General features: G+C 43.7%; 1 protein-coding gene across 1 annotated transcript in view; it reads right to left on the bottom strand.

The window, feature by feature from the left end:
* COG5 (component of oligomeric golgi complex 5) overlaps positions 1 to 25,139 on the bottom strand; it is a 1,467,851-nt gene that overhangs the window by 524,649 nt on the left and 918,063 nt on the right. The window contains exon 12 of the mRNA XM_078680311.1: positions 7,508 to 7,712. Coding sequence (XP_078536437.1) covers positions 7,508 to 7,712 — 205 coding nt within the window. The remainder of the gene's footprint in view (positions 1 to 7,507; positions 7,713 to 25,139) is intronic.

The raw sequence follows: 25,139 nt of genomic DNA, 5'->3' as shown, positions 1-25,139 counted from the left end.
ACAGCACGGAGATTGATTGGCGCTGCACTCCCTGGTCCAGGCATTTCACATAATCAGATGAGCAGGCCGGCGCAGCCGTAGCAGTGCAAGTCATTCTTACTAAACAGCAATTACAAAGGTCAACTAATGATTAACTAAGACAGCTGAACTCAAACGACCCCGAAGCGACATGTTCTCGTATCGTTAAATCTATTTTTGGCCTTTTGACTGATTCCATAACTCATGAGTGGACGGACAGACAGCAATCAGAGGCGTGCTGAGTACAGCTGCCAAGAAAGCAGTGGCCTAGCGTGGCCTAACGGGCAAGGGCGGTTGGTCGATCACCAATCTGGGGAACCGGGTTCGAGTCTCTGCAATGACGCTCAGCATCCTGTGAGTCTGGGCAAATCACTCAATCTCGCCTTGCCTAACAAAAATTAATGTGTCCTTGTGTAACCTAACTGGTGCTCATGTAAAGCGCTCTTATACCTTCGGGTCAAGTTTGCAAGTTTGCGTATATAAAACTCCCCCCCCCCCCCCCCCCCCCAAAAAAAAAACAGGAGCCAAGAGGCACTACAGGGCACACACCTATCCCACCAACTGTGTTATTCTGTCCAGGCAAGAGTATTCAAAAATATCTCTCCAAAAGCACAACACAAGAGTTCCCCAAAAACAGTTCTCAACTAATGAGAAAGAGGAAAATTAATGATTATGGTAGGAGTCCAACAACAGAAGCAATCTTACACATTTACAAAAATATCAGATACGTTTAATGTCAAGGACACATGTGAAGACATCATCCAAAGATTAGTCTCACAATTTCTGTGCCCCACAAGCCCACTACAGGCATTAATGGTACGAATTAGTACTGAAGAACAAGCTATTTACCTTCGGAAACGCTCTTTCTGGTGTATACTTTACAGAACTACAGATTCCTCACCATTAGCATATCACTTGGCGCTAGACTGGAACTGGAGAATTCTTCAACAATGCTCCTGTGTGGCACGGTGTGGCTACGCACCACCCCGATAGTGACGGAGTGGTGTTGCATATAAGCGCCACACCTGCTTAATGATGTACATTTCATAATCTTTCTCCTGACTGCACCCTAAGACATTGGGAACTCAAACAACAGTGGGCCAAAACCTAACTTGGAACCCTATTAAGATGATTAGGAGTCCACTCCGCAGAACAGGGAGGTGGGAGGGCAATGAGGAATCTGCGGTTTGGTAGATTATCCACCAGAAAGAGCATTACCAAAGGAAATAAGTTGTTCTTCTAAAAGATACTTCTAACTGCAGTGAAAGGTCTGGGGAGTGGACTCAGACCAGAAAGTTTTCCAGGGTTCAACAGCCAAAGTGGTCTTCAAACATAGATTGTACTGATGGGGAGTTGTGCACCTTGAACATGTGAATTCCCACATCGCAGCCTAACATAAATCTAGCACCCCCCCCCCATCCGCACACACACACACACCTTGCCAATGCTGTTGCAGTGGCTTGGCCCTTGCAGAATAAGCCCAAAGGCCTTAAGTGGTGTACTTTTTGGCCAGTGCAAAGCAGATTTTGATACAGAGTACTATTGATCTTGACAGAGTCATATTCTGTACGGACTTACCTTTAGTTGCTTTAGAGAGTCCTACAGAGATGAGCATCCACAGGATAGTGTTTTTTGTGGTCTATTTACAAGCTCAAAGCCCTTTTAGGGTCAAGGCGATGGAGTTAATCCTACTCTTTTGAAGGGCGAGGTGGAGAAATAAATGTTGATAGAGTAATAGCCTGGCTGAAAGGAGTTACAAGTTAGGTCAAGAAAGCTGCTGAGCCCTCAGCATATATTTATCAGGAAGAAGGTGATGAAGGGTGGTTGCACCAAGAGCACCTGCAATTCACTCATGTGGGTCGCAGAGATGACAGCACTCAGGAAAATCCTTTTAAGCGTCAGAAGTCACACTGAGCACCTGTGTGTTCATACAAAAGGCTTGCCCATAAGAAATGTCAAAGCTAAGATTAAATCAAGTTCCTGCATGACAAAAAGCTTTAGGAGAAACATGCGAGTCAGATTTTTGACGAAAAACATCAGGTGAGGTAAATAGAAATCATGAATCAGGTATACACAAAGGGCTGAAAGATCACCCTCAACTTTGCCCACTTCAATGCCTTGTTGGGCCAACTAAATAACAAAAAATAATACATACAAAGGTTTGGCCTGAAGAGGGTCGGTATAACGAGTGCCACACCAGGCACCAAATTTCTCCCAGTGCCTAGAATATATGGACTTTGTTGAAGCACATTTTACTCCAATGACGATATTGACTACTTCGGATGAGACACTAGATGCATTTAACTGTCATCGTTCAATCTCCATGCATAGAGAGGTAAGTTGTGGAGACTTGAGTGCAGGAGCCTTCCCTTTTTTGTTTAAACAGGAGATCCTCCCGAAGTGGTAGCTGAATTGGAGTGCAAATGCTCAGGAGAACTAGGTATCTTACTCTCCTGACCCAGTCTGGGGCGAATAAGAGGACTCGGGCCAAGTCCATACTAATTGTCCTCAGAACTTGACGAGGGAGAAATTGTGGCGGAAACACGTAAAGGAGATTCTGTCCCTCAGCATCCCAGGGGAAAGTCGCTTATGGAAACCCCCTAGAACGTCAAGAGTTCGGCCATTGTCGGTATGTTATGTACAACTGATTGAGGCGATTCTACCCTGAACAGTCAAAGAGCATGGTACTGGAACATATGTAGTCCTACCTCTGAACGTGGGCAGCGACCACAGCCATCACTTTTAAGAACACCTGCAGAGCTGAAGTAAGGTGAAGGTCAGCAGGACAATTTGCAAGTGTTCTGTCATCACGGTGAACTGCAGGTAACACCTGTGGGACTGCAGAATGTGTGTATGAAAATAAGAAACATGCAATTCCAAGGACATCATCCTGTCTCCTGGGTCCAGAGTAGAAACAATCTGGGACCGGATAAGCATTTTGAATTTGCCTTGCCTCAGAAAAGCATTCAGTGGGCAGATGACAAATACAGGTCTGAGGCCTCCCTCCTTTTTAGATGCAAGGAAGCAGACGGACTAGCGCCATCTCCTATCTCGGTGCCAGCTCAATGGTACACTGGCCGGTGAAAGTTGTCTTCTAGCAGTAAAACTGAAAAATGGTTCACCGAGCCACTTGGAGGTGAGAGAAAACTGAACTAAATAAAAAGCAGGTCCCATATGATTGATTTTCAGACCCATCTTTGCTTTATGTTGGACTTTGTCAGGGAGGAAATTACGTGTCCAGCCTCCTACTGGATGGATGTAGGCCTGTGAGGGTAAATGAAAGTGGCTCGGCAGCTACCACAGCAGAAATGAAGAATTAAAGGACAACTTTCCATACTGGTGAGAACGGCCTCGCCCACTGCCATGACCTCTGTCCCTAAAGGACTAGGTGTACTGCTGTACAGGTTGGGAGGGCTGGTATTTGTCTGTAAGACAGCTCACTGGAATAGCGCCTACATTGTCTTTATTGTTGGTAGAACTGCTTAGCAGGTTACAAAAGCCGTAAAGATTGCATTGTGGTTTGACTGTTCTTAAAACGCAATACTGATGAATCAGCCTCATCTACAAAGAAAATGAAGTAATCAAAGGGCAGGACCATCAAGATAGCTTGGCCTTCTCATGAAAACCCGGTTCATCTCATCCAGATGTGCCTTTTAAGCACGACAATGGTGCCAGTAGCTATGCTTATACTGTCCATGGTGTCAAAGCCAGCATGCAGACATACTTCGCTGTGTCCTGTCCATCATGTATCTTTTGAGCCAGCAAGGTTCTGACGTCTGCTGAGATGGCCAGCAAGCCCTTGCAGGTCATGTCCCATAAAACAAGGGTATAACTGCCCAGAAGTGACATTATGTTCAAGGACCTTTAGGCTAACTTAGCCAAATAGAAACATTTTTTTCCACAGGCGTTAACCTGGAGGATTGGCTAGAAAGCATTAGAAGTGACTTTACACATTAATACCTGACTATCAAGCTTGGGATGCTTTGTCAAAAAATGATCAGGATCATTTTACACTGGCCTATGTCTGCTGGCCACAAGTCGACTGACTGGAGGGCCCGAGCATGGTTAATTCAGTTATTAAATCGGTCTCAACACCAGGCAACTGTAAGTCAAGTACTTCTGATGCCGTTTGGACTACTACTGTGAAAGAGGCACTTTCTACCACTGGTTACTGAGGTAGCGAGTCCAGTTCAGTCTCTGGAGATGTATCAAGCCCACTGTCATTCTGTAAAGCCAGATGAGACCAGTCATCAGTATAGTGAAGGGGGAAGCAGGATGTCCACCTTCTCTTCATCATCATTAGTGTTGTTGGTAATATTTTGTCAGGCCTCTAGCCACTGACTGGACTAGCTTTTGTTCTTTTATATCACATAGCGTGATATAAGCGTGGCGCAGACTTATGTTGGTTCTGCTTCCGAAACCGGTATCAGTGTTTGGTCAGGTGCGGTCGCCGATGGGGTCATCATCATCAATGCTAGCCCAGATGGCACTGACATGGAAAGAGGGGCTGCAGTGAAAATCTCAACCGGCATCAATATGGGCCCTCAAACATGTTCCAAGCGGTCAGTTGGCATCAGGGGAGGGCCTGCTGTCGGCAGTTCTTCTGGGTGGGTCCTGCAGCTCTGTGGCCCCAGGCACACAAGAGAGATCCAGTATATTCTGAAAGAGTTACAGCATGGCATCCATTTATACCGCTATTTGTTGCAGGGCCGGCGATGGCCCAGGGAGTTCAATATGTGCTGGGACTAGTTGGGTGATCTGATTGGAGTCAGAAGGGAATACTTTGATCTGATTTCGAGTTATGTGATAAGGTCATGCCCGGCTTAACTTTCTTGCACTTGAGTGTGTTTTTGATTTTGACTTATTACAAGACTTCAAACAGGAACTGGACTTCGTGTGGCACTGGTCTCCTTAAAGCCAATGGTGAGAAGCCTAGTGACTTGGAGCTACACTTATTCTTCGACTTGACTGCTTCTTATGTTGGGTGATGTAGAGTTTCACCTCCCAAAGCACAGAAGCACATTTATTGCAGGACTTTAAGTCGGGATCAGATTCCAAGCACCAGTCGTGCATACTGTGTAGGGGTCTGTGACAGGCAATTGTTTCCTTCAGTCTTGGCACAGCTTGAATTTTGTCATCTTTGGCTGTGATATCTTCCGTAGTACACTACAAAAGAAATTTGGAAGTCATCAGAAGAACCAACAATGTTGGGAGCAGTGCTTAGGGTCTACTTGGAACGCCCGGAAAGAAAGTAACTAAGTAGGGGTGTCGCTTATATGTGGCTTTGATCTGTCACTTCTGAGATGGAATGGAGTCACCCTAGGAATACACTGCGCCACCTGTCAGCATGCGAGAGCAATGCTGAAGAATTCTCCAGTTCAGATGAGATGGGGATATTCTAAAGATGAGGAATCTGCATTTCGAAGTATCCATCAGAATGCGGAAATTAACCCCCTGCTTTAGATCTACATAAAATATGCAATTTAGAAGACCTTAATATGTGTCTTACAATGCTGCATTTATTAGTCTAGTTTATTAGGTATTGGAGATTAACTACAAGAAGTAGTTGACTGCTTTAGTGAGAACCTTTTACTACTGGTATGAGCACGTAAACCGGTGGTCTGGTGAACGAACTATAGAAACTAGGGTGAGGACGGTGGTGGGAACTTGTAACTGGATAACTATTTGCTGTACAATTACTTTTTACTTATTCACATTCCCATATTTACAATAGGAGCCACTGAGAGAATAAAAATTGAAGTAATTTACACAGAAAAAAAGACGATTTTTTGGTAAAGTGCTGAACTGGGATTATGAATTTGGGTAGGTATACACGTACTTTAAGTAACAAGCACCTGTATGCAAAGTAACAGAGCACTGTAGAAGCAAAGAGTTTTGCAAGAAGGTGAAAGACACGGCGAGAGCGGACCCCAGTGATGTAGCTGACAGAGGAAGGGAAGTGGGGATCTCCAAAGTGATCTTGGGTGGTGTCAGGGTGTGGATTTCAATAGTAAAAGCAGGATAATCCAGTTTTGGAAATATGGCCCACAGCAAAGATTACACATGGAGATTAAAGATACTGATTAGAGGAGCAGTGAGAAATATAACGGTGGTGTTAGGGGGGATACACCGTCCTTCTACTCTGTGAAAACAGGAAGATAAGGCCCAGAGGTTCTCTTCAGGTGGGTCCAGCATCTGAGTGATTATGTGGACAAGACACTGGTAAAAAACGTGGATGAGAGACGAGGCATGGTGGATTGGGACTTGGAGTGAGTTAACACCCTTTGAGTGCTGAAGGACTGAAAACTTGTTTTGTCCTTCTCGCATTTCTGTGTTTCTAGACAGACGAGCTGCACATATTGGGTGTTCAACCTAAGGTCTCACCCCTGGTCACCAAGTACGGTGGAGTGCCAATGTTGAGTTCCGTGCAGGAAATGCATAATGTATTGAATATGATGCGGGGGTGAAGAGGGAGACACTAAACGACATCTACTCCAGCTTCCCGTGAGTTCTGGGATATCAAGGAGGACAAGGCTACAGTCAAGAATGTGCTTGATCATATAAATCCAATACAGATTTACTTAAAATTACATGATACTGTGGCACATAATTCATAATATATGATCCTGTAGTGAACAATGGGATGGATAGGTCATGCAATAGTTCCAGTCTTATGCGCAAGTTTCTGTCAGTTGCTCATTGCATGCACCTCCCTGCCACTGAGTTCACTGAGAGCAATAGGTCCTGTGTGAATCACAGTGAAAGCCTAGAGTACCGTTTGGGTATGTCGAAATTAGTTAACACAAGGAGTGGAAGAAACAAGCCTATCTGTGGGAAGAGTAAAGTTGAAAGTATCACACTTAAAGGCCAGCATGAGGCCTCATTTTAGCTTCTTTTCTGTTTTTCCCCGTATAATAACGCTCTCCTGCCAACCCCCAAAAAGTGACTATGTAGTTCTCTTCCTAGAAATAGTGACTATCTAACAATGAAGCCAGAGAAAGACACAGGAACCAACATCTGTCAAATGCCCCATCTTAAACATGTACATGCAGAGAGCGAGACCCGTTATTCTAGTTGAGTGACTCGACTGAGAGATTATGGCTGTTTGTTGCCTTTATTTAGCTTATTGAATTATAAACGTCATTCCTTGGACATCATTCTTACAAGAAGGAGTGATACACTAAGAGATTGAACAATCTGTAAGAAATGTACTTTATCCAAGTATTGAGGAGGGTTGCAGGGAAAGGGTAATTAGCGCTGTAGCCTTCTAGGCACAACAAGGAATGCACATCCAAGCATGGTAACAACCAGCCCATAACAGACTAGAGAATTCACCCAGTTTAAATGTAATAAAAGAACAATTTGTGCAATCACAACTTTTATACACATAGAAAAATATTTAACAGAAGGGAAGTCGACAGATCATCAGATACTGAATGCCTCCCTCCTTAAAGAGAGTGATTAACCAGGTTTGAAAGAAGGCACTTACTCATAATCGTGCTTCTTCAGCATGAATATGTCGCGTGTGTCATCTTCCATCTGTTGCAGCTCAGAAAGCAGCTCTGCGCTTCCGCTGGCGGCGAAGCTGCCCGGGTTGTTCTGACTGTACTGCTGGAGGCGTTTCCACAGGTCGTTGTACAACCTCAGCAGCTTGGGGTATTCGCCTTCGAAGGCTTGCTTCAGAAACGTGGACGCTGCACCAGAACCAATGACAAGCATTCAGTGACGACGAACAGCAGCAGTGACATGGAAATAAGAAGGAAGCATTTTAAGAAACTAACCTCTTTTAAAAGAGCAGTTCTCACCAAATCAATCTGTTAAACGCGTCTCTCACAAGGGGCCATATGTATGCCAATTCTGTTTTGAGGGTCTCAGATTGTGATTTTTTGGCGACTTGCAATTTGCAATTCCCAACGGGGTGGCAAATTACGTGCCTCATCAATATTCATGAGGCAGGTCGCAATTTCCAATTCTTTAGAAATGGGCTACAATCACTGGGATGGTGGCCTGCTGGGGACAGCAGACCACCATGTTTGTGTTTTCTTTTTAAATAAAACAACATTTTTCTCCCAATTGAAGCCAGTTTTCCTTAAAGGAAAACGTGATGTGTTTAAAAGAAAAAAAATGAAAAGGTTTTATTTTTACATTTTAAGGGCAGGAAGTGGTCCTGGTCCAATTGGATCACAGCCCGCTCTTAAAAACTATTTTTGCTGCCAAACACAAAGGGGAAGGGGTCTCCTGGGGACCCATTCCCAATTGCAACTGGCTTACCACCAATTTGAAATTGGTGGTAACTGCAATTGTTTTGCGACTGTCGCAAAACAATCCTACATATCCCTGCAACTTGATATTAGGAAGGGATGCCCATGGCACACCCCTTCCTAATAGCGACTCGCAAACCATATTTTGCGGATCGGTAATAGGTTACCATTCTGTGTAGAATAAATCTTTATAACAACATGTGTGATTCAATCAACAGTAATCTTGAATAAGGAATTGTGATAAAGACTACAGGCCAGACAGTATTTACGAACAACTGTGGTTCAGCCAAACCGAACATTAATTAGAAGAACAATTTGTAGGAGTTTCTCAAAGGAGAAAGGAAAGAGTGAGTACACCTTAGGTGAAAAGACAATCCAAACTGAAATCAAAGACAGGAAAGTGAAGTACAATGTGAACATACACGGTATATTGGTTTCTTTATATCAAAAGACAACAGTTTTATATTCAGTAAACTTAAAGACACAGGGAATTAATCATTTTATCATAATTATGAAAACCATTCTGTCTTTGTACATGTACAAAGACAGACTGGTTTTCATAACTGTGTCTTTTCACCTGGCATATACTCACTCTTTCCTTTCTCTTTTGAGAAACACCTACAGATTATTCTTCTAGATAATTTTCGTTTAATAACACTCAATTCGGCTGAACAACAGTTGTTCATAATACTGGCTGTGCTGTAATCTTTCTCATAATTCCTTATTCAATATTACTGTTGATTGAATCACACATGTGGTTATAAAGATGTATTCTACACAGAAAGACCTGTGCAACAAAAACTTTTCTAAGAATGAGTTCCATGTGAACACTTGTTCCTAGGATAACTTGATACCCCTGTTGGCCTGGACATAAGGGTTGCTCTTGTTTTTGTTTCGATGTGGTAGTGGGTTAACAACTCTCAAAATAAGGTTTGTACCCGCTACAATCCTTTTTAGCGGTCTCAAAAGGCCCGATTTGCCTTTTGTGACCACTAAAAAAGGTTGTAAATCTGGCCCATGATGACAGGCTTTCAGATGAAGTGGTCGCTCAGGGCACACCATTGCCACGTCACTTGACAAAATAAGTTTGGCTTTTGTATAGTGTCATACACACTGATGGGATATCCATACATAAGCTACACCTGCATGACAGTTACAAACAAACATTTGTGCACAAACTGACTATAACATACATAAATGTTCATGTTAGCACACAGACTGCTCACAGGAAACACACACAATGACTCCCCCACGGGCACAAATGCTGGCATGTGAACACAGAGAGACAAGCCAGACTCTCATAAACACACCTGCTTTGCTGGCAAGTGGCACCACGTCATGTGGGAAACCTTCTGACTGGCATGTTTTGCGGCATGTTTTGTGGACACAAGCACACCATGGGCTGGGATATTGACCTTAGGAGATGAGCATAGCTTCTACTGAACCTAGAAGCCAGGAAAGCTGCCACTCTACACTTTTTTAGTCAAAGGGATAACCAGCCTGAATAAAAGTAATTTGGATTATCCTACTTATTTTTAACCACACACTTCACTGTATCTACACTTCACGGGCCACACACAAGGAACAAAATATCTCCGACAAAGAGCCCCTTTATAGGAGCCCGTTGGGTATTGCAGCGCCGATCCAACGAGGAGCAGGTCCAAATGATGAAGCATGACGCCTAGCTTGCTGGGTGTGTGAGCACCCTAGTTCCGACAGAGCGGGATCCCTCTGGATCCTTCCACTTTAACAGTGCCTGACTTCCATATCATTTTTTATGGTAGTGGTGGATCGGCTGTCTGTTTATTTTCTAGGCATCACCTTGTTGAGGAACAACAAACCTTTATTGCATAGATTCGTACAGGGCATTTTTGCTGGACCTCGGTACAAAGCCCTCCTGTCCTCCCCTTTGTTGAACAACTGGGATATATCCACCCATACTCATAGGCCCTCATTGCATGTGCCCTAGTGTTTCTTCTGACAATTATCACACTCGTTAATACCAACACTGATGTGTGCTGAATTTATGGGGTGAGTTAATTAGCACCAACTACAGGTTTTGCCCTGAAAATGGGGCTTAGTTACAGCAAAATCTGTACGTCCCAGTATTCACCAGACATTTTTCTCTCTATACATTTTGGCAGGTTTGACTGCGGAAATGTAATCAGGGCGTGATCTTTATTGCACCCAGTAATTACCGGGTTCAGTAATCACTGCAACATTTTAATTGTAATCCTTGTGCATATAAGTATTTTTGCTGGGTTCACAATTTACTGGGTCAGTCGCAATGAGGGCCATAAAGGTAAATGCAAAACTGAATGTGTCAGTACGCTAAATAAACATAGAACTGGCTGAAGGTGTCCTATAGGACAGTGGGCACCCACTAACCAGATAAGCTGATGAACAGAGATAAATGGACCAACAGACAAAAAAACATTTTGCTTTATGAAGTCGACCTTTTGGCTGCTGAGCACTTGACTTTCTATAACTTGTATGGAATAGCGCATAAAAGACAGTAACAAGATCTAGCTGCTTTTTCCATGACCTACACTCTGAATAGAAATAGGACATTATGTGTAGCACGTGTAGTTTTAAAGAGAACGATCACGTTTTGTTTTCTAGAAAAACAAACTAGGTTTCATGTATATTCACAATGTCATTTGTTTTATTTTCACTCAACTAAATGCGTTTTTCGTATTCTGCAACAATGTAGGAAAATACGTTTGCCATAGTCATTCTTTCCCATTCTGTCACCTTGCTGGGTTACCAAATGTTTCCCTTGGCAATGGAATTTTAGAGGCCTTGTAGTCGTCCTTTAGTCAGTCCAGAGGTAGTGGCACGGACAATTACTGCAAAGGGCTGGTTTGAATGCTTCCTGTAAAGTTGAGACTTCTTTATCTGAAAGAGACCATTAGTTATAGTTTCCTTACCTTGGAATTACCACCAGGTGTCAGACTGGATCCAGAGAATTTTTTTTATAGCAGTACCCCTGCACGTCGGTAGGTGGCGTCAGTAGACTCCGCGTTCGTCAGCGTTGATGTGGTCACAGGGATGCTGTCGCGGTGTCTACTTAGAAGATGCCACTGCACGCTGACGTCAGTTCTTCCTTCTCCGCACCAGCCAGTGCAGATCCGAAGAGAGTGTGCCCCTAGGCATTTTTTGACAAACTCTTTTTCGACTTTTGTCGACATCTTTTTTGAGTCTAACGACTACTGGTGCACGAGGGATGTCCAGCCGTCAGCCCGGTTTCAAGCCCTATGACTCCTGTCACAGGTTGATGCCGGTAACCGTTACGCACCTCTTGTGCCTTTGGTGCCTGGAGAGCGACCACAACCTGAAGTCGTGCTCCGACTGTCGGGCCCTGAATCCGAAGTCTTTGCGGGAGTGGTCCCAAAAGCTTTTAGAGGCCTGGCAGTCTGCTCCGCATCGTTCGAGGTCCCGACCAAGGGGAAGGTCGCAGGACTAATCGCAGAGTCATCACTATTTGTCGTCAAAGTCTTCACACTCATCGGGTAAGTCTAAGCACAAGAAGAAGGCGAAGAAGCATCGCCACTCTTCGCCTTCTACCCGTCCGTTGGCCAACATGGGACCCGGAGCATCGCCACTCCCCGGCTCAGTCTTCAAAGCTAAGTTGGACGGCTCCATGCTCACCTCCCTTTCTGGGAGTTAGAGGCTCCCCTGCCCAGCTTCGTGCCTTTTACAAAGCCCTCTACTCCATCTGGCGCGCCTTCGGGCCCTGCGGACTCGGCTGGGGGCCCTAGGCCTTCAATGCCGGGGGCTCCGGCCTCGGCGCCGCAGGACCCTCATGGATCCAAGCATGGATCCGGATCGGCCTCACGGTAATTTCCCAACGCCAATTCCAGTGGCAACCCCCCCAACGCCGGCTGCGGCCCCAGCCGGATTCCACCCCAGCCTCACCCCTGAGATGGTGGCGGACTGTTGTTGACCGACATCGGTACAGGCGGCAGAAGGTACTTTTGTACCACTGTTTATCCCTGGCGTTCCCTACCACACTGAGTGGCAGCCAGAGGAGGGTGAGGAGGACTGGGGGGTGGGTCTGGTGACCCTCTAGCAGACCAACTTGAGGAGCCGGACTGCGAGAGGAGTTGGTGATGCCAGTGGTCTGGATACCTCCCCAGACCTTAGTATGCTTTCTCCCCCTACCATGGCTACGGAGGTGGGAGCCGCCTACGCTGTGGTGTCGTGTAGGGTGGCTGAGGCCTTGGGCCTTGAGCTTCCTACAGTGGCAGTCAGGACTAACCTCCTGACTGAGGTGCTTCAGCCGGCAGCGGCCTCTTCGGAGCCCCTACTGCCTTTAATGAGGCCCTCACTGACATCCCTCTGGGCACTTGGTCCAAGCCCAGCACAGGGTCTCCTGTGGATAGGATGATTGCCCAACACCACCGCCCGGCCCAGGGCGACCCACTTTTCCTCTCCCAACGCCCTACCCCCGAGAGCTTGGTGGTCCAAGCCTCAACATCCAAAGGCGCTTTCCCAACTGCTCCCCCAGATAGGGAATCCAAGAAGCTGGACCATCTTGGGAAGAAGATGTTTTCTTCCGCAAGCTTAGGACTGCGGTCAGTGAACACCGCATGTCTCTTGGGCCGTTACACACACTCTATGTGCGACATGGTTGCGCAAGTGCTGCCACAGTGCCCGGAGAAGGCCCAGGACGTGCTCACCCATGCTGTCGCAGAGGGTAGAGACGCAGCATAGTTCACAATCTGGTGTGGGCTGGATACCGCCGGGTAGAACGATTTCAACGTCTGTAGCCATGAGGCGCTACGCTTGGCTGAGGTCCACTGGCTTCCTGGGGATGTTCGCGCCTGTTTGGCGACAAGGCGGACAATGCGCTTGGGCGTTTCAAAGACTCTAGGGCTACGGACAGATCCTTGGGCCCCGCTGCCACCTCTCATCCCATGCAGTCTGCCTTTCGTGGCTTCGGAAGGAGCGCCCGCCACGCTCCACCCAGAGCCACAGGCCTGCGCAAGCTACCCAGCCTCTGTGCTGCCGGGAATGTGGGACCCACCACTGTGGGTCTGGTGGCCAGCAGGCAGGCCAGTCCACCAATGCCCCTCCCCTGCAGCAGCCTCCAAGCCTTCCTAGTCCAACATTTCAGGGAAACCAGCTGTCAGTGGGCGACAGGATCTGCCATCACCTCCCCCTCTGGCACAATATCATGTCAGGTGGGTTTTGCAGGTAGACCGAAGGGGTTACTCCCTCCCCTTCGAGACAACCCCTCCCTCCTTGCCACCTACACTCCATTGCATGTCGGAGGATCATTTGACCCTTCTCCACCAGTAAGTTATGGCTCTCCTGGCCATGGGAGCTATCGAATGCGTCCCTGTGCCAGAAGTAGGTTGTGGTTGCTACACCCACTACTTCCTGGTATCCAAGAAGGACAAAGCCCTGCGTCCTATCGTACACCTAAGGGACATCAACCGCTTCCTGCGGAAGGAGAAGTTCAAGATGTTAACTTTGGCTCATGTCTTGTCTGCCCTCGACCCTGGAGACTGGATGGTAGCGTTGGACTTGCAGGACACTTACGTTCACATCACCGTCTTGCCTACCCACTGGCGTTACCTACGGTTCACAGTAGGCCATGAGCATTTTCAGTTCACTGTGCTCCCCTTTGGCCTTACCAGCGCCCCTCGGGTGTTCACGAAAGTGATGGCAGTGGTTGCAGGTCATCTGCGCAGATCAGGGGTTCCAGTCATCCGCTATCTCGACAACTGGCTGTTGAACGCAGGCTCGCCCCAAGCTGTTGTCTCCCTCCTCCAGACTATGCTGTACCTCCGGCATTCGCTGGGGTTCACTATCAACGTGCCGAAGTCACACCGGATTCCTTTTGAGAAGCTCCTCTTCATCGGAGCAGTTCTGGACACAGAGCAGTTTCGGGTCTTTCATACCGAGCAGTGAGTAGGGGATATTCGGGCTATGATACCTATGTTTCAGCCTCTATCCAGGATTTCGGTGAGACTGACCCTAAGGCTGCTGGGTCTCATAGCCTTCTGCAGCCTGCTGGTGGATCACGCCAGATGGCCTATGCAGGCTCTGCAGTGGGACCTGAAGTTCCAGTGGGCACAGCATTAGGGGAATCTTTCCGATGTCGTCCAGCTGTCGGGGGAACTGCAAGTCAACTGCAGTGATGGCTCACAAACCAGGATTGGATTAGCGGAATATCATTCTCCCTTCTCCAACCAGAGTTCACAGTAGTGACAGATGCCTCACATCTGGGATGGGGCGGCCACATGGGGGATGCGGAGATGAGAGGTCTCTGTTCTCCGGCCGAGTCCAGGCTCCACATCAACCTCTGGAGCTCAGGGCGATTTGTCTTGCACTGAAGGCATTCCTTCCCTCTGTGGAAGGAAGAGTAGTGCAGGTGTTCATGGACAACACCACCATGTGGTATTGCAACAAACAGGGCGGGTGGGGTCGTGGACCCTATGTCAAGAGGCTCTTCGCCTTTGGACATGGCTGTAACATCAGAGCATGTCCCTGTTCAATCAATCAATCAATCCATTTGTAAAGCGCACTACTCACCCATGAGGGTCTCAAGGCGCTGGGGGGAGGCGGGGGTGCTGCTACTGCTCGAACAGCCAGGTCTTGAGGAGTCTCCTGAAGGCCAGCAGGTCCTGTGTCTGTCGCAGGCGGTTGGGGAGGGTGTTCCAGGTTTTTGCGGCAAGGTGGGAGAATGATCTGCCTCGCCGGATGCGGGGGACGGCGGCGAGGTCAGCGGAGCGAAACTGGCGGTTCAGGTTGTAGAAGGTGAGTCGGTTGTTGAGGTACACTGGTCCGGTGTTGTGGTGTGCTTTGTGAGTGTGGGTGAGGAGTTTGAAGGTGATCCTTTTGTTGACGGGAAGCCAGTGCAGGTCTTTCAGGTGGGCTGTGATGTAGCTGGGGTGAGGGATGTCGATAATGAGGTGTGCAGAGGCGTTCTGTATGCGTTGTAATCGTTTCTGGAGTTTGGCTGAGGTTCCTGTGTAGAAAGCGTTGCCGAAGTCCAGCCTGCCGCTGACGAGGGCCTGGGTAAATGTCATCTGGTTCCGGTGGGGATCCATCTGTAGATCTTGCGGAGCATGCAGAGGGTGTTGAAGCAGGAGGAGGAGACGGCGTTTACTTGCCGGGTCATTGACAGTGCTGAGTCCAGGATGAACCCCAGGTTGCTGTTAGTTCAACACCTGGGCGGACGAACGCAGCTGCCGGTGCATGATGAATCACGAATGGCGTCTTCACTCTGAGGTGGTGCAAGGTCTCTTGCAGCAGTGGGGAGAGCCTTGGTTAGATCTATTCGCCACCGAAGAGAACGCGCAAGTAGAATTGCGGCCTCCTGTACCCCTTTCCGCCTGTACCACTTCTACCCAGACTGCTGAAGAAGATCAAGCACGACGAGCCTAAGTAATTCTTGTGGCTCCGAACTGGGCATGAAGAGTCTGGTACCCCGAGCTCTTGAGCATGGCCATTGATCCTCCGATCAAACTACCTCTTCGGGAGGATCTTCTGTTGCAGCAGCAGGGGATGGTCCTCCACCCAAACTTGTCCAGTCTCCACCTCCTTGAGTATGTCACTTCTGTACCATCATAAGTGAAAAAGAATTTTAAATTGCATCTCTGTCAAGATACCTGCATTCGAAGGACAGAGCCTTCTTGGTAGTTATAAGATTGAATAAAAATGGCAGAGCAAGACAGGAGCACAAGCTTGTTTGTTCATCCTGCCAAACACTAGAACAATTTACCCTTTTATGCCTGGACATTAGTTGGTTACATGGCATTTCTGAATGGCTTGTTAAATAAACGTATGAAGCACAGCTGCTTCCTAGAAATGAGCACCCTGGTGCTAAATATAGTAAACAGCATGGTGGAAAGTTAACATGAAGAGAAAAGCCAAGTTTTGAGTCTTTTCTTTAAGCTTCAAGTCAAATAGATGTTAGAAGTTCACTCCAGCTCTTAGGAGCCTGGCACAAAGCCTGCCCCGTCCCCCGTTCTGACTACACTGGATGCCCAGAACAGAAAGGAGCCCGTCATTTGAGGAATGCAATGACCTTTTGGGTGCAAAGGGCTCTAAAGGGCTCAAATAATACTAAGCAATTTCCACAAGGATTTATGAGGCAAAGAATTTTTCGAAATAACTTGTTTGTTTATGGGTATATGGTGAAAGTCATGAAGAAAAGGAGATGCAACTGGTCAGGTAGATAGGGGATAGGTCTTCTGTGTTCTGTCCTCTTTGTAGTGGTGCTATAACGCCAGAGGATGCGCCTTTCATCATTTGGAGGCCATAGTCTAGCCTTTAAATGATGACTGCATGGAAGAAAGATTTATACGCTCGAAAGGGAGAATTATAAAGATTTTATGGAGCATTAACAAGATGACTAGAGTGAGTAGTCTTGATGTGACATAAAAAAAATCCTAGTCAAGGATGACCCCTATGTTTATCACTGAAGAGACAGAGAAGGAATATTTCCCTAAAGCAGAATGATACCAATCATTTGAGAAAATATGGGCCTAATCCGTTAATAGGGTAATCTCAGGGTTGTCTAAGTTTAGTTTCAGACAGTTTGACTGTATCCATAGAGAGACATTGCACATACATACCAGAAAGTTGGCTTTTGTCAATGAAGGTTCATTTGAGATAGAGATAAGTTCTTGTCATCACATAGTAAATAAAAGTCAGAAGATTGCACTAAGCAGGCAAGTGGACACATACAAATCTTAAAAAGGGTGCGGATTAAAGCAGACGTCTATCGGACAGCTTGTTTTATGGATGTAGCAGAGGATCTAAAAGAAGTAGAACAGACTGACTGCAATCTGTGAGAAACAAACAACATCAGACATTTCAAAGCAGCCAGATCAATACCTATTTCCTGAAGGCACTCACTTGGAAAGAATGATAGGAGATAACATGTCAAAAGCAGTGGATTGGTTCAGCAGGACCAGGGAGACAGAGTGGGAGAAAGGGTAGCAGGCCTCCAGCCACAAGGAATCGGTGAATCCTATAACAGTGTTTAATTGAGATCGGAATGTCAATGGAAGGTGGAGAAGCCAACAGTTTTTCCGTGCCAAAGGAGCCGACAATTTGTAATATATGGAGGTGTAAATTAGGGCTCAAGTATGCAAGGGAATTGTTCCAGCCTGAAAGATACAAGCATCTGTATAGTATTGGTAAAGAGGGAAAGGATGTAGCCAGACACGTAGGGCATTCAATGCCGATGAAAACGAGACAGCCGTCTGTCTGATCACAGTGGGATAGTGCAATCTAAAACTTCGCTCAGGATTTAGACATTTAGGAACCACCTGTTAGACATTGGAAGGTCTTGGGCATTTGCACAGCTTTAGAGGACAGTTCTAAAGATCTTGAGAACATTTTAGTGTTAGAGAAAGGTTCCAGAAAGTGACACACTATCAGTTGCCAGAAGAACTCCAGAAAAGCTTGAAAAGACTATCGCTGAATTTAACACCGTAGAACAGAAGAAAATAAAAAAAAATACAAAATGGAATTAGAAACTGTAGCAGAGTAGAAGTCTATTTCTATTTGAATGACTAGCTTTACACACAATCTTGTAAGACACAATCATATTGGGGCTTGTTACAAAAATCAGACATTTGGCACCTTCTCTGAATACTGAAACAGTTCGAAGGAGGAGTTTGAACCATATTAGCCAATTTAACAAGGGCTCAACAAAGACACCACCTTTCTTCTGACCAGCAATCAGAGAGAGGACGAGGCCGATCAATGGGCAATCGATTTTACAATCATCAAGGCGAAAGACATTCCTGCTGCAAATATTAAAGATGGGGGTACACACAATTAATCTAAGTATGACTCCAAGATTCTACTCCCCTTGACAGAGCACAATGCCCCTTAGCACACAAAGTGCCTAACTCACAAAACAATATAATATCCATCTTTAACATGCGTAGTCATATCCTCTTTTCCACCAAGAACGATCTACTCGGTACTCGAAAATTCACAAAAATATCAATGATATTCCATGTTGCCTTCTGATGTGGATAGGAAAATACTTTGATTCATTAAAGGCTTTGTACCACACACACTTACATGAGGGACAATAAGGACCTGATTCAACTAACTGAAGATATAGAGTCTGACACCGACACACTAGTTGATTTGGATAGATAATTGAGAATTTACTGAACTCTGTGCCAGATCCCACAAGAGTATCCATATCCCTCCAAAAAACTCAGCTTTAAATGAAAACCTTTTTTGTTTGAAAATACATTTTATCTGCAGAAAAAGGGTTTTAATGGGCACATGCTTTGCACCCATTTTTGCCATTATTTATGTAGACCATTTTGAGACTTATCAGATACTAACACTTATATATGGATGATCTCTTGCTCACTATGGAGCAGGAGTACTGAATTCCTTACTAACTTCTTTGATTGGTTAAATAATGCACATTAACATTTATCCGTTTCCTTTGACTCCAAATAGATGGCCTTCCATTTTTGGATCTTACCATAAAAGTATGAATTGGTAAATAGGAGCTTCATTATACCGCAAACCTACAGAGCATAGTTCACTCCTGTTATACTCAAGCAACCTTAAAAAGAGTGACAAACAATCGATCCCTTGTGTACAATGTTCAGTTTCCACACAAACAGTCACAAAAATATTAACAAAAGACTATCCCATCCTACATACCAGTGACCTATTTACTGAACCACAACTCTTTTCTTATAAAGGGGGAGGGGGGGCTCCAAGACCATATAGTGTGAGCTATGAGTCGGAACAAAAAAAATAATTCAATTACTAAGCACGCACAAATAGTATGAGCTTATCTCTAATATTAAGGCACTGCACATGCCAGAATAGCTATGTATATGCCCACACAACGAATACCAAGTAATTCAGACAGTACAACAGGTCACATTTTACAATACACCAATGTAACTCATCCAATATAGTGTAAGCAATTTGGTGTCCCTCTAGACCAACTTAAATTGACCACACCACACAAAACTTGAGACTATGTATCATCTAACACAAAAGCAAAATTCACTGCAAGACCGAATATGCCACAATTGTCTGACACGTCACTGCTAGCAATCATACTGAGACTGAATTGAGATGGCAGATTGTAGAAACAAACAACATTACCTCCTAGATGGGGTAATCTTCAATATTTACTGATGATAAGTGAGTTCCGCTTGACCACTAAACGTTATTTAGTGCACAATGGTTCTAACAGTGTTTGGGCAAAATATCGTAATAGAAATATAGGGAGACAGAAATATCAGAAATTAAATATTGTGATGCACAAATATCGTGATAAACAAATACCATTGACAAGGATATCGTTTTTTGAGGTAAGAAATAATGTGATGAATAACATAGATGTTTTAATATCATTTTCAGTAATATTGTGCTTAAAAATATCATTTTGAAATTATTTTGTGTTTTAGTTGAGATATTAATTCTGTGTTCCCACTGTTTAGATACATTTTATCAATTGTTTTTAAAATATAGCTTGTAATTTTAAGTTATTAGAGTGTTTTTAATATAATTTATAGTGTTGTAGCGGGTTGCTGGGTTTGTAGGGAGAGAGGGTGGGAAGATAATTATGTAATAAATAAGAATTATTTAATAAATGTTATTTAATTATATAATTGATTTTTACTATGTTAATTTATGTAATGCTGATTTATTTTCAATATATGTTATTCACAGGCTGTTAGTTTTGATAGGGTATAGGGAAGAAATTTAATTAATGAATTATTACAGGTAAAACATTTAATTGATTGTTTATGCAATTTATGGAATACATCCTGTTTTACTTCTATTTTAGTTGCAGGCTGCTAGATTTGTTGGTGTCGGGTGGTAAGTTAATTCAATAATCAACAATGTATTAGTAATCTTTAATTATTTAATTGATTTTTAATTATGTAAAATATGGAATACAGATTTATTTTACTTATATTTTAGTTGTGGGATGCAAGGTTTGCAGGGGTATAGAGTGGGAACTTAACTAAGTAATAATTACAAAAACGTATTCATTGTTAAATATTACATTTATTTAGAATATGTAAGTTATTAAATAGTTATTTTTTAATAATATTTGTGGTGTAGGCTGCTGGGGTTTAGAGGTAGAGGTGTGAAGTGAATTAGTTAACAATTGAATACATTTTTTTGATTAATTTATACCCTTTTAAAGAATAGTAATTATATATTATTTTGTTAATTATCTTTTTAATAATAGTTTTAGATATTTTCTACATTTATGGGGATTACTCATATTTGTGATGTGTTTGAAATCAAGTATTTTCCCTACCTCTGATTAGACTGCAGAAGTAATAGTCAAATTAGCAGCTCAACACTTTCCCTACTCCGTGAATCATACAGCGTCTGAGTAAGGCTCGTTATCCGAAATGCATCATGCTGTTTTATTCTGTGCATTAAAAGCTTCCACCACGTACCCCGTTGTGGCCTTGGATTACTTTGAAGAGGGTGATCGTTGTGGCATATACTTCACATCGGCCAGGAGCGCGATACAAGGACCCGTCCATAGAATTTGTCCTGGAACTTTGCTGGCATCGTGGCAGAAATTTCAAGGTATTGACCATTCCAGGACCGCCTCTGAAAGGGGCCAGGCAAGCGGCCGCTGTCAAAGGCAGACTGTGACTTCACAGGGAGGCGGGTTGATTTCCTCCCACATCACGGCCCGGTTTTGGTTCCAGCTATGGGGCTTTGGACGTTGGGGACTCGAGGGGGCTTTTTAACAATTTATAAGCGGGCCACCAGACACTACACTGCCCCTCCTTTGCTTGGCATTTCAACATTGGTAAACATTTAATTCAGTTGCCATGCGGATTTTATCTGGTGCATCTTGGGAGCTGTAGTTGTTCATTAGACTACAGTTGTCTCCAGGCAACTGAATCAGCTGATCTTTCACGAAGGGGAGGGCCGCAGCAATCAAAAGGAGGGAGGAGGAGGCATCCGAGAATCAAAGAGCGTCTGAGGAAGGCTCGCTAGCCGAAATGCATCATGCTGTTTTATTCTGTGCATTAAGCTTCCACCACGTACCCCGTTGTGGCCTTGGATTACTTTGAAGAGGGTGATCGTTGTGGTATATATATATATATATATATATATATATATATATATATATATATATATATGATTTTATGTTAATTATCTTTATATTAATAGTTTTAGATATTTTCTACATTTATGGGGATTACTCATATTTGTGATTTGTTTGAAATCAAGTATTTTCCCTACCTCTGCTTAGACTGCAGGAGTAATAGTCAAATTAGCAGCTCAACACTTTCCCTACTATTGCGCTGTTTGGAGTAGGAATAGTAAATTTCCCCCCTCTGAAGTCCAACTCTTTCACTACTGTTGCACAGACTGGAGTGAGAATAGTAAACTTTATCCCTACAAAGTCCAACTGTTTCCCTACTGTTGTGCTGTTTTGAGTGCGAATAGTAAACTTTATCCAATGCTTTCCCTACTGTTACTTTGTTTTCAGCACGAATACTAAATTTAAGTTCTGCAAAGTCCAACAGTATCCCTACTTTTATGTAGACTGGAGTGGGAATAGTAAATTTCACCCCTCCAAAGTGCAACACTTTCCCTACTGTTGCTTAGACTGGAGTGGCAATAGTAACTTTCACCCCTCTGAAGTCCACAGCTTTCCCTGCTGTTGTGTAGACTGGAGTAAGGATAGTAAATTTCACCTCTTCGAAGTCCAACGCTTTCTATACTGTTGCACTTACTAGAGTAGGAATAGTAAATCTAACTCCTCCAACATCCAACTTCCCTGTTATTGCACACTAGAGGGGAACAGTATATTTAATATTCTTAAACTCCAATAGTTATTACAATATTGGTTACATAGATTTTATAGCCTTAAAAGTTTTTAAAATATATTTTATATTTGTTTTTATTTTTAAATTTCGTTCGTACATTTTGCAAATGTGTTTCGTTTGATTTTTCAATTTTTAATATTTTATTTAGTGTCTACATTAATTCATATATTTTATCTTATGCAATTGTTTATTTTTGTATTGTGTATGTTATATATGTATATGAATAGTATAACAATGAATAGAAATATGTATTTTACATTATAATAATTGTATTATTATTTTAAACTTATTACTCCGAAGATATATACATATATATTCAAATAAAAATGTAAATGATTAAAAATATGATACGTTTAATAGTTATATTATATATATATATTCAGAGTAATAGATTCAAAATATAAAAAAATAATACAATGTAAGAAATATTTATTAATCATGCTAAACTATATTTATTATATATACAAATAAACACACATATGTGTTTATGTGTTTATATAATTATATATAGCATTAAATATTAGTGAAATATATTTAAGTTACATTATATGAAATGTATATATTAAAATACATAACATTTACTACTTTAGACTATTTATTTTGGATGATGTTACTGTCAACTCTATTTAAAAAAATATGTTGTACCTACGATTATAAGTGCAGGAGCACGATTAATGAGAGAAGAAAACAGTGTTCTTTATTTTCAAACCATCTTTAACTGTTGTTGCATTATGCTGAATGCCACTTAGCAACATACTATTATACTGTAATACCCTAATCTAAATAGTGGTATGACCACCAAGCGCTGTTAATCTTCTCCATTGTTTTACTGCATTACACAGGGATGTAAAATTCCAAAAGTTAAGTATAGAAACACAATATATTTGGGTAAACGATATTTATAACACAATATATTTGTCAACTACATTGTTTACCACGATATTGTGTCAGTGATCCGGTTCAAAACACCATATTATATATCAGATCACTGTGCAGAACCACACAGTAGAGACTACTCTGTTCCGAAAAGCCACTGCTGGCAATAGCATTCTACATGCCAGCAGTCGGCATCCGAAACAATTGATTGAGAGCATTCCATACGGGGAACTACTACGACTAAAGAGAATTTGTAGTCCTCTATTGACTTTGAAAACGTGCCAGAGCCATGGTGGGGCGACTGAAATCGAGAGGATATAGCCAGAGAACTTTATCTCGGGCCCTCACTAGAGCACAGGAAAGACCTAGAGAAACCCTGCTCATACCAAAAGACCCCAATGAGATAGATGAGGACAGTAATCCTAGACTCATCACAACATTCAGCAGACAGGAAAAGCAGATTAAGTCAATAATTAAGAAAAATTGGCAAATTGTCCTGACTGATGGGGTTTTGGGCAGCAGATTACCAGTAATGCCCATCATTACGTATAGGAAAGCAAGGTCCATGCGCAGTCAACTGGTAAAGCTAGCCCGGAATTAGGCATGAGCAACTCTTGGTTAAGACCTAAAGAGGGTTTCTTCAAATGCTCATCCTGTCGAGCGTGTAAGTTCGGAAATAACACAACCCATTACAGGACTCCATTTTCCATAAATCAAATAGCCATTAAGGGGAACTATGGCTGCAGAACTGAGTTTGCGGTATATGTTCTGACGTGCACCTGTAGCTTACGGTACGTGGGCAGCATGAAGTTGCAGGTGCACGTCAGAATATTGCAGCATCTCAGGGCGATCGTCATCAACGACAACTCATATCCCGTCGCCAGGCATTTTAAAGCAATTAATGGCAGTGAGTTGAGATGCCTTTCGTTTTTTGTAATTGATGCAGTGGTACCCCTTAGACGAGGTGGTAATCGAGAAAAACTGCTCAGGAAACTGGAGACACAATATATTCTGGAATTGGACAGTAAAAGTCCAAATGGGTTGAATACGACAGAAGACTTACATCATTTTTAGTAAATAGTGATGATGATTAACACATTAGATTAAATAGATAAACAGCTTCTATAAATATTAAATCAGAGCAGCTTCCCCAGCGCACTTACTGTCTTTTTTTATATTTTTCACATACTGTGGGTTTTAGAAATATGTTTTTGCTTTTTAGGGTTTTATATAGGCATAACACAGATTGTTTTTAACAGTCATATATATATAGAGGACTGGTAAGCACTTAAAACAATTTTCCTAGTATAGATCGCATGATTTGCACATAGATGATGATAGTTATTATTATTATTATTATATATGAATTTATTCAGCGCGCAGCTACCCGAAGGTTTCCCGGCGCTAGAGAAGCAGAGGCAGAGGAGTGAGAAGGAACAGGTTACAAAGAAAACAGCCAGGTCTTCACTCCTTTGCGGAACTTGAGATAACAAGTTTCCAACCGCAAAGGGACGGGGAGCGAATTCCAGAGCGAGGGCGCCAAGTAGGAGAACGAGCGCCCACCTACTCTAGCCCGCTTGAAACGGGGAACACAGAATCTACTTTGAGTTGAGGATCTGAGGGTGCGGGAGGGACAGTAGAGATGGACTAAGGAGGATAGATAGTGAGGGGATTTTCCAGCTTTGATGCGATGCATGAAGCATAATGCTTTAAATTTAGACCTAGACTCTATGCGCAATCAATGCAGGCTGCGCAGGGAGGCAGAGACAGAGGCAGTTCTAGGCAGATTGCAAAGTAATCGGGCAGCCATGTTCTGGACCACTTGGAACTTGCGGGTGACCTCTTTGCAGGCACCTAGTAGAAGTACATTCCCGTAGTCCAGCCGAGATGTCACTAAGGCCTGGACTACTGACCTCTGGGTGTCTGAGGGAAGCATCCATGTGATCTTCCTCAGCCACCTGATGATGGTAGTACAGGTGGCTGAGACTTTGACCACATGTTGCCTCATAGATAACTGATTGTCAAAGAGGACACCGAGATTGCGTGCTGTTGTTGCTGGGACTGGCAGCGGTCCCATTTGCTGAGGCCAATGTTGTGGGCCCCAGAGAGCGGAGTCCGACCCAAACAGGAGCAGCTCCGTTTTATCGCCGTTCAG

This window comes from Lissotriton helveticus, chromosome 1_1 (genome assembly GCF_964261635.1).
Source record: "Lissotriton helveticus chromosome 1_1, aLisHel1.1, whole genome shotgun sequence".
Classification (NCBI taxonomy): domain Eukaryota; kingdom Metazoa; phylum Chordata; class Amphibia; order Caudata; family Salamandridae; genus Lissotriton; species Lissotriton helveticus.
The sequence above is the reverse complement of the archived record's forward strand: the minus strand, read 5'-3'. Positions and strand labels throughout refer to the sequence as shown.